Source organism: Saccopteryx bilineata, chromosome 4, assembly GCF_036850765.1.
Source record: "Saccopteryx bilineata isolate mSacBil1 chromosome 4, mSacBil1_pri_phased_curated, whole genome shotgun sequence".
NCBI lineage: Eukaryota > Metazoa > Chordata > Mammalia > Chiroptera > Emballonuridae > Saccopteryx > Saccopteryx bilineata.
Genome location: NC_089493.1, coordinates 80,344,429 through 80,355,117, shown reverse-complemented (window position 1 = coordinate 80,355,117; position 10,689 = coordinate 80,344,429). Strand labels below are relative to the sequence as shown.

General features: G+C 40.1%; 1 protein-coding gene across 1 annotated transcript; it reads left to right on the top strand.

Annotated features, from left to right (window-relative positions):
• Window positions 1-1,892, top strand: LOC136335467 (small ribosomal subunit protein uS14-like). Its single transcript, XM_066276698.1, has 2 exons — window positions 1-104; window positions 1,688-1,892. The coding sequence occupies exons 1-2, from the start codon at window positions 1-3 to the stop codon at window positions 1,890-1,892; spliced, it is 309 nt and encodes a 102-aa protein (XP_066132795.1).
• Window positions 1,893-10,689: the final 8,797 nt, after the last annotated feature.

Sequence of the window (10,689 nt, the reverse complement as noted above, 5' to 3'; positions counted from 1 at the left end):
ATGAGGACACAGCAAGAAGTTGGCATTTTGCAACCCAGAAGAGGGTCTTCTCCAGAACCTGCCCATGCTTGCACACTGACCTTGGACTATCCGCCTCCAGAAGGGTGAGAAATAAATTTTTGTTATTTATAAGCTACTCATTCTATGGTTTTTGTTGTTGTTGTTGTTGTTGTTATAGCAGGCCAAATGGACTAAGGTAATCACTGTCTGATGCTCTAAGTATATGTAGAAGTAATAGTTAAGAAAACAGAATGCTGGAAGTTTGAGAAGTGCAATAAGGCAAGTCAAGGAAATAAAAGCTATTTAGGCAGAAATGAAATAAAACTGTTCCGTTTGCAGGTGACATGAATGTCTACACAGAAACCAAAGATTCTACCAAAAAAAAATCTAAAAACTAGTATGTGAGGTCAGCAAGATTTTAGGATACAAGATAACCATACAAAAATCAATTAGTAATCTTTTTAAAAGATTTTACTTATTTATTTTAGAGAGGAGAGAGAGAAATGGGGAGGAACAGGAAGCATCAACTCCCATATGTGCCTCGACCAGGCAAGCCTAGGGCTTCAAAACAGCGACCTCAATGTTCTAGCTGGATGCTCTATCCACTGCACCACTACAGGTCAGCCTCAATTACTAAGTTTTTATATACTAGCAATGAACAAATAGATGCCAAAATTAAAATACAATACCATTTAAATCACTCAAAGAGAAAGAAAAATACTTAGGTATAAATCTAACATTTTGTCCTACAAAGTTCAAAAGTTTTTAATTTTAATAAAGTACACTTCATATATATTTTTTCTTTGTTACCTGTGCTTTGATGTGATATCTAGGTAGTCATTGCCTAATCCAAGGTCTCAAAGGCCAATTGAATTGCAAAAGCAAATCAATGGGAAAAGCAGCCTTTTTAACGAATGGGACTGGGCATTTCTGGGCAGAACAATGAACCTCGGTGTGAGTCTCACACCATTTGCAGAATTAATCTCAAAGTGGATCATGGAGTTAAATGTAAATTGTAAAATCATAACACTTTTAGGGAAAATGTAGCAGAAAACCTTTGAAATATAAAACTAGGCAAAAAGTTTTTTTACTTGAAACCAAAAGAATTATCCAAAAAAATAAACTGATAAATTTTACTGCATCAAATGAAAAACATTTGCTCTTTTAAAAGCCTGTTAAAAGGATGAAAAGACAAACTACAGGCCTTGGCCTGTCAGCTCAGTGGTAAGGTGTTCACTGGAAGTGTGAATGCACCAGGTTCAATCCTGGGTCAGGGCACACAGGAGAAGCTACCATCTGCTTCTCCACCCTTCTCCCTCTCCCTTCTCTCTATCTTCCTTTCCCTCCCATAGCCATAGCTCGATTGGCTCCAGTGCTGAGGTGCGGAGGATGGCTCTTTGGAGCTTCCACCTCAGGTGCTAAAAATAGCTTGGTTGTGAGCATGGCCCCAGATGGGGTGGATGCAGGGGGTTGGGGTTGGGGGGGGGGCTGCCTGGTGAATCCTGGTCGGTGTGCATGTGGGAGTCTATCTCCCCTCCTCTCGCTTGGAAAAGAAATTTACTTATTTATTTATTAATTTAAAGAAAAGATAAGACAAGCTATAGACTAGAGGAAAATGTTTGTAAACCACATATATGACAAAAAAGCAAATACCTAAAACACATTAAAAATTCTCAAAATTCAACAGCAGCATTTTGTCTCTACTTACCCATGAAAGCAAAGTAAGTCACCAACAGTTCTACTGGGGCCGCTTGGGAAAATTCAGCCAAGGTTCTCACTCTTGCCACCTGTGCTCAAACCAGCACAATCTGATCTGGAAATATGGACTCAATAAGTGCCATCAGTGTTCACATCAGTATGCAAAGGTTATAGATTTCATCATGATAGACTAAGCAATCTTCTTTGAATGGATCATCACAGCCATCTAGCAGACAAATAATTGATGCTAGTTCTTTGTACATTAAACAACAAACTCAAAAGTAAAAAAGGAAACTATCCAAACAGCAAACAATCCAGGGACAAAAGAAATGAAGATACATTTCAACAAAGATAAACAGATGTCGGGCCCTGGCCAGCTGGCTCAGTGGTAGAGCATCAACTCAGCATGTGGAAGTTCCAGGTGCAATTAACAGCCATGGCACACAGAAAGTGTCCATCTGCTTCTCCACCGTTCCCCATCTTCCTCTCTATCTCTCTTTTTCCCTCCCGCATCCAAGGCTCCACTGGAGCAAAGTTGGCCCGGGCACTGAGGATGGCTCCATGGCCTCCGCCTCAGCTGCCAGAATGGCTCCAGCTGCAACAGAGCAGTGCCCCAGATGGGCAGAGCATCACCCTCTGGTGGACATGCTGGGTGGATCCTAGTCAGGTGCATGTGGGAGTCTGCCTCCCCTCCTCCTTGCTTCTCACTTCAGAAAAATTTTTAAAAATTAAAGAAAAAGATAAACAGATGTCAAGATCATGAAGATGTTCAACATCATTAACCATTAGGGAAATGCAAACTAAAATCACAATGAGATACCACCTCACTGCACTCACACTGCTAAAATAAATAGTACAGACAATACCTAAACAACAGTGTGCTGATTGCATGAGATGGGGGTAGCAGGTAGTAGAGGGTATAGGAGGAATAAATGGTGGTGGATGAAGACTTGACTTGGGCTGGTGAGCACACAATACAGTGTACAAATGATATACTGTAGAATTGTGCACCTGAAACCTGTATAATTTTGTTAACCAGTATCATCCCAATAAATTCATTAAAAAGGAAAAAAATACAGACAGTACCAAATGTCACTGAGGATTTGGAGAAACTAGATTACTCATACATTGCTCTTGGAAATGCAAATGGTACAGCCACTGTGGAAAACAACCTGGCAGTTTCTAAAAAGAAAGAAAAAGAAAAAAACTAAACCTATCACAATCATGCAACCCAGTAGTTTGCACATGTAGGCATTTATCCCAGAGAAATAAAGACTTATTTCTTTAGGTTCACAGAAAAATCTGTACTCAAATATTTATAGCAGCTTTATTCATAATTGTAAAAAACTGAAAACAACCCAGATGTTTTTCTACAGTGAATGGTTAAGCAAACTGTGGTAGATTAATACCATGAAATACTACTCAGCAAGAGGGAACTATTGATGCATGCAACAACCTAGACAAATCTCCAGAAAACTGTAAAATAATTTCTGTGCGTATTTGACATTTTTAATAGTAAGATACCTGGGAAAAAGTCACTGGAATTAAATGGCATACTTTCAGGATTTTTGAAAAATTCTAGGATTCAATTGCATACACACAATGAAAATATTTAACTCTGTCAGTGGGCCAAGATTTTAATGAATTGCTACATACCTCCTAAGAATAAGAAAGGCTCCAGAAGTGACTTTGTTAACTCAGACCAGTAAGTTTCATTTTATACTTAGTCTGGTTTCCAAGTTCTTTTCAAATTCTCACTCATTCAAGAAACTTATCCTAACTCCCACTTCTCTTTTGTTAACTCCAGTCAATTTGGATCTATACCTTTCTTACACAAAATCACATTCTTACATGAACTGCTTCCAGTTTTATCCAGCTCCTGCCCCAGACATTTGTAGGCACAGATCCTCCAGTCACACACACACCAGCCCCACTCTACCAGCTCCAAACTAATGAGTATGAAGAGCTAAATGATACACCTAACCCAGTCTAGGATGGTGGTGGTGGTGTGGGCATCACAGTTTTCCTGAAGGACAGAATATCTGGACTGGACTTGAAAGGTGAGTAGGAGTTTTCAATCCTCTCTTTCTTTTTTTATTAAAAATTTTTTTACCTTCAAATTAATGAATGGGACTACATCAGACTAAGAAGTTTTTGCTCAGCAAGAGAAACTGATAACAAAATAAACAGAAAGCCAACTAAATGGGAAATGATATTTTCAAACAACAGCTCAGATAAGGGCCTAATATCCAAAATATACAAAGAACTCATAAAACTCAACAACAAACAAACAAACAATCCAATAAAAAAATGGGAAGAGGATATGAATAGACACTTCTCCCAGGAAGAAATACAAATGGCCAACAGATATATGAAAAGATGCTCATCTTCTTTAGCTATTAGAGAAATGCAAATCAAAACGGCAATGAGATACCACCTCACACCTGTTCGATTAGCTGTTATTAGCAAGTCAGGTAATAGCAAATGTTGGAGAGGCTGTGGAGAAAAAGGAACCCTCATACACTGTTGGTGGGAATGTAAAGTAGTACAACCATTATGGAAGAAAGTATTGTGGTTCCTCAAAAAACTGCAAATAGAACTACCTTATGACCCAGCAATCCCTCTACTGGGTATATATCCCCAAAACTCAGAAACATTGATACGTAAAGACACATGCAGCCCCATGTTTATTGCAGCATTGTTCACAGTGGCCAAGACATGGAAACAACCAAAAAGCCCATCAATAGATGACTGGATAAAGAAGATGTGGCACATATACACTATGGAATACTACTCAGCCATAAGAAATGATGACATCGGAACATTTACAGCAAAATGGTGGGATCTTGATAACATGATACGAAGCGAAATAAGTAAATCAGAAAAAAACAGGAACTGTATTATTCCATACGTAGGTGGGACATAATACTGAAACTAAGAGACATTGACAAGAGTGTGGTGGTTACGGGGGGGAGGGGGGAATGGGAGAGGGATAGGGGGTGGGGAGGGGCACAGAGAGAACAAGATAGAAGGTGACAGAGGACAATCTGACTTTGGGTGGTGGGTATGCAACATAATTGAACGACAAGATAACCTGGACTTGTTATCTTTGAATATATGTATCCTGATTTATTGATGTCACTCCATTAAAAAAATAAAATTATAAAAAAAAAAAATCACAAGTGAGGATGTCATATGAAAATAACTTGAATAACAGTTTTATTGTGTTTGTCAGGTATTTCTTAATATTTTTTCATTAATATTTTAAAACTCTTATAACATAATCTAGTTTTGTGTACCTCCTTTATTGTTCTTATTTAAGTATTAAATGCATGAAAAAATAAAATAAAATAAAAAATTTTTTTAATTGATTTGAGAGAGCGAGACAGGCAGGCAGGGAGAGAGATGAAAAGCATCAACTTGTAGTTGCATCATTTTAGTTGTTCACTGATTGCTTCTCATATGTGCCTTGACTGGGGGGCTCAAGCCAAACCAGTGACCCCTTTCTCAAGCCAGTGACCTTGGGCTGAAGCCAGAGACCTTAGGATCATGTCGATGGTCCCGTGCTCAAGCCAGGGGACCTCAGTGTTCCCAGCTCACGCTCTATCCATTGTACCACCAACTGTAAGGCACAATCCTCTTTTCCTCAGATAAATCACTTTAGAAAACCTGTAAGACTATATCACTGTCACTCAAGAAACTACCTAAGTGCTATCAACCCAGACAAATCAAGCTTACTAGCCTGAAAAAACATTAGCAAATCAGCCATAATAGATAAACATTATCCTAGTTGTAGAAGATAACAGCTGTTCCAATCCTGAGGTCTCTCCGGAACTTATTATACAATTACTTAAGGATTTCTTCTTAGAATGTGGTGAGATGGGGAACCAAGAACACATACTTGATTGTATACAATTTCTTCCTGGCTTTAACATTATTTACCTAACAAGAGATATGATTTTTTTCCAGTACACACTCAGATTTAAAAAGTCTTACTATGGCCCTGACCAGTTGGCTCAGTGGATAGAGCATTGGCCCAGCGTATGGACATCCCAGGTTCAATTCCTAGTCAGGGCACACAAAAGAAGCCATCATCTGCTTCTATCCCCCTCTATCCCTCTACCTGTCTCATAGCCAGTGGCTCAATTGGTTCAAGTGTCAGCCCTGGGTGCTGAGGATGTATCTTCGCCCTCAGGTGCTAAAAATAGCTCTGTTGATTGAATATCAGCCCCAGAAGGAAATTGCTGAGTGTATCCCAGTCAGGGTGCATGTGGGACTCTGTCTATCTCCCCCTCCTCTCACTTAAAAAAAGAAAGTATTACTATGTATTCATTATAGAAAAATTGTATGAAGAGCTTTAAAAAAACTCAGCCATAATTCTACAATTCAGAGATGACCACTGATAATGTTTGAGTGCATTTTCTTCCCACCTTGTTCCAATATAGATTTTTTAAAAACAAATTGATTGTAATTTTGACTATTGCTTTCTAAAACATCATATAGTATGAGCATTTTTCCACATTATCAAAATGTTTCAAAAGCATTTTAATGAATGCATCATTTAGACTTACCGTAATTTGTTGAAGTATTCCCATAAAAGCTAGGCTATTTCCAAATTTTTTCACAGTTAATAGTAATGCTGTGGTGAACATCTGTGTATGCGTTTACATTTAAATTCTTAGAACTGTTTTTTTTATCCAATGGAATTACAAATCAACGAGTTCAAACATTTTTATATCTCTTACATTATTATTAAGTTGACCTTTCAAATGGTCATACCAGTTTTGATAAGGGAGCCCAAAAGTGAGAAATTTGGCTTCAGTAATAAGTAGCCTTTTAGTTGTAATGAGTAGGAGATATGTAAGGGTTAGGAAATAGTTAACCGGCTTGCTAGTCTCTCTTAATGGCTTTCTAGCCTTAAACTTTGAAATGTAGCAAAAAGTTTACCTTTGCAGGCATGTCAGGGAAAGCTTACATTGGGGAAAGACCTGAAAATTAGGGGAGTTTAAATCACAAAAGTTGTTTGTAAAAGCCTAGCTATAGGATTTTCTGTGAAAAGTTAAGGCCTAGAAATTACTGTATTTCCCCATGTATAAGATGTACATTAATTTGGGGGTCCAAAATTTGAACAAAAAATGTATTACATAAAGTTATTGAACTCAAATTTTATTCATCATAAAATTCATTAGCTTGTCCTCATCTGTGTCTGATGATGAATCACTGTCTTCATATATTGCCTCATCCTCAGTTCCATCTATGGCATTGGAAATGCCACAACCACTGTATAAGACACACCTAATTTTTAGACCCCAAATTTTTTAAAAATGGGTATGTCTTATATATGGGGAAATACAGTAATTAAAACTTAATTCACCAATCTGCCTGACCAGGTGGTGGCGCAGTGGATAGGACCGGGATGCCGAGGACCCAGGTTCGAGACCCTGAGGTCCCCAGCTTGAGCGCAGGCTCATCTGGTTTGAGCAAAAGCTCACCAGCTTGGACCCAAGATCACTGGCTCGAGCAAGGGGTTACTCGGTCTGCTGAAGCCCCACGGTCAAGGCACATATGAGAAAGCAATCAATGAACAACTAAGGTGTTGCAATGCGCAACGAAAAACTAATGATTGATGCTTCTCATCTCTTTCCGTTCCTGTCTGTCTGTCCCTGTCTATCCCTCTCTCTGACTCTCTCTCTGTCTCTGTAAAAAACCAAAAAAAAAAAAAAAACTTAGTTCACCAATCTTAAATCTTTTTTTGTGTGTGTGTGTGACAGACAGAGAGAGGGACAGACAGACAGGAAGGGAGAAAGATGAGAAGCATCAAGTCTTTGTTGCAAAACCTTAGTTCATTGATTGCTTTCTCATATGTGCCTTGACTGGAGGGCTACAGCAGACCAAGTGACCCCTTGCTCAAACCAGTAACTTGGGTTGTTCAAGCTGGTGATCTGTGCTCAAACCAGATGAGCCCACACGTAAACTGGCGATCTTGGGGCCTCGAACCTGGGGCCTCTGCATCCCAGTCTGATACTCTATCTACTGTGCCACCACCTGGTCAGGTTTAAATCTTTACTTTGTATCCTAAGAAAACAGGGAGGTTTTTTTTTCACAGATAATTCCCAGAGGCAGATGGTTCCAGAGGAGCCAGGTCTCAGCTGTTCCTGGGAGACACCTGACCTATGCTGATTTGAAGATTTACCAAGGGCCCTGGCCGGATGGCTCAGTGGTAGAGCATCGGCCTGGCGTGCAGGAGTCCCGGGTTCGATTCCCAGCCAGAGCACACAGGAGAAGCGCCCATCTGCTTCTCCACCCCTCCCTCTCTCCTTCTTCTCTGTCTCTCTCTTCTCCTTCCGCAGCCAAGGCTCCATTGGAGCAAAGTTGGCCTGGGCGCTGAGGATGGCTCCATGGCCTCTGCCTCAGGCACTAGAATGCCTCTGGTTGCAGCAGAGCAGCGTCCCAGATGGGCAGAGCGTCGCCCCCTGGTGGGCATGCCAGATGGATCCCGGTCGGGCGCATGCGGGAGTCTGTCTGACTGCCTCCCCGTTTCCAGCTTCAGAAAAATACAAAAAAAAAAAAAGATTTACCAAGAACATCAGATAGGGCCATGCTGATTAGGCCTGTGCTACGTCAGAAGAACTTGCCGAGGAAATGTTTCTGCAGCTGAACATTCTACCTCCTGAACACTGTTACGTGACTAACTGCATAGACTTCTTACTTCTTTTTCTTTTTTCCTGAACCATATAAAAACTGCCAGCACTAGGAGAGTGTTAAGGCAGCTTTGTGGACAGGACTCCCCTGCCTTCCAGGGAACCAGTATTTCTGAATCAAAGACACTCTTACATACTTAGTCCAGTTTGTCTCTTTTGATTGACTGAATACAATCAGTTGCCCTGAACCCAGCTCGTTCCGGTTAACAGTTTCCACGGAGGCTGTTCTTTTTACTTTCGTCTGTGATCTTTTTAAAATTTGAGAGGGAAGAGGAAGCAGGGACTGGTACTCAGTAGCAGAAAAATATATATAGCTATATAAAATGTTATATAGCTATAATAAAATCTCAACAAATGGTGCTAAAACAACTGGATATGCACTTGCAAAAAAAAAAGGAAGAAAAAAGAATCTAGGCACAGACCATACACTCTTCACAAATATTAACTCAAAATGGATCACGGACCTAAATGTAAAATGCAAAACTATAAAGGAGAAAATAGGAGAACATATAGGATAAAACCTAGATGACCTTGGAGAAGGTGATGACTTTTTAGATACAACACCAAAGCCATGATCCATGAAAGAAATAATTGATAAGCTGGATTTCATTAAAATTAATAACTTCTGATCTGTGAAAAACAATGAAAAGAGAATGAGAAGATAAGTGTATGCCAGTGGCCAAGGCCAGGCAGGTCCACATTGGATTTGGGCCGACGGTGGAGAAACTGTAGAGCCGGAAATCGTCAGGCCATAGCTGTTTATTGGAGGCTCACAAGGACAGGCAAGCAAATAAACAACAAAAGTGAAAGAGCTAATAAACAAAGGAAAATCTGCTATTTGTAGTAAGGGCAAGGGAGCAAGGACAACTGCACCTCACAATGATGGGAGAGTGATCTGGAAGAATCTCCGCCTAGGGTAAGCACCCATAGCCTTATATAGGCTATGCACACGTGCCTCTGCCATGTGCTCACACACTAATCAAGCAAAGTGCTTGCAGCTGGTAAACCTGTGAGCAAGCCTAACACAACTGTCCCACAATAAGCCACAGACTGGGAGAAAATATTTGGAAAAGACACAACTAATAAAGGACTGGCTGCAAGCCAAAATATACAAAGAATTCTTAAAACTCAACATTAAAACAAACAATCTGCCTGACCAGGTGGTGGTGCCATAGATAGAGCGTTGGCTTGGGATGCTGAGGACCCAGGTTTGAAACCCCGAGGTCACTGGCTTGAGCACAGGCTCACCAGCTTGAGCGTGGGATCATAGACATGACCCCATGGTGGCTGGCTTGAGGCCAAGGTTGCTGGCTTGAACAAGGGGTCACTGGCTCGGCTAAAGCCCCTTGGTCAAGGCACATATGAGAAAGCAATCAGTGAATAACTAAGGTGGCGCAACTATGAGTTGATCCTTCTCATCTCTCTCCCTCCCTGTCTATATGTCTCTCTCGCTCGCTCGCTCGCTAATAAAAAGGGGGAAAAAATCTGATTTTAAAATGGGCCAAAGACCTTGACACACCAAAGAAGACATGCAGATGGCAATTTAGTATGTGAAAAGATGTTTCACATCAGATGTCATCAGGGAAATGCAAATTAAAAAAACAGTGAGATACCACTATATACCTATTACAAGGGCTAAAATCTGGAACACTGAAAACACCAAATGGTGGTGAAAGTGCGGAAGAAAAGAAACATTCATTGAAATGGGAATGCAAAATGTATAGCAACTTTGAAAGGCAGTTTTGCAGTTTCCTACAAAATTAAACATGCTCTTAGCATATGATCCAGCAATTGCACTCCTTAATATTTGCCCAAAGAGGCTGAAAACTATGTCCACACGAAAACCTGCACTGTATGTAAGCAACCAAGACATCCTTCAATAGATGAATAGTACTAAAAAGAAATAAGCTATTAAGTCATGAAAAGACATGCAGAAACTTTAAATGCACATTACTAAGTGATAGTAGCCAATCTGAAAAAGCTATATACTGTATGATTCCAGCTATATGACATTCTGGAAAAGGCAAAACTATGGAGACAGTAAAATTGCCAGTGGTTGGCAGGGATTCAAAGGTGGAAGGAAGAGGAGGGATAAATTAGTGAAGCAAAGACAATTTTTAGGGAAGATAATTACATATGCTATAATGATGGATACATGTCATTATACATTTGTCCTAACCCATAGAGTGTACAACACTGTGAGTGAACCCTATGTAAGCTATGGACTTAAGGTGATTATGATGTGTCCATGTAGGTTCACCAAGTGTAACAAATATATCACTCTGGTGGG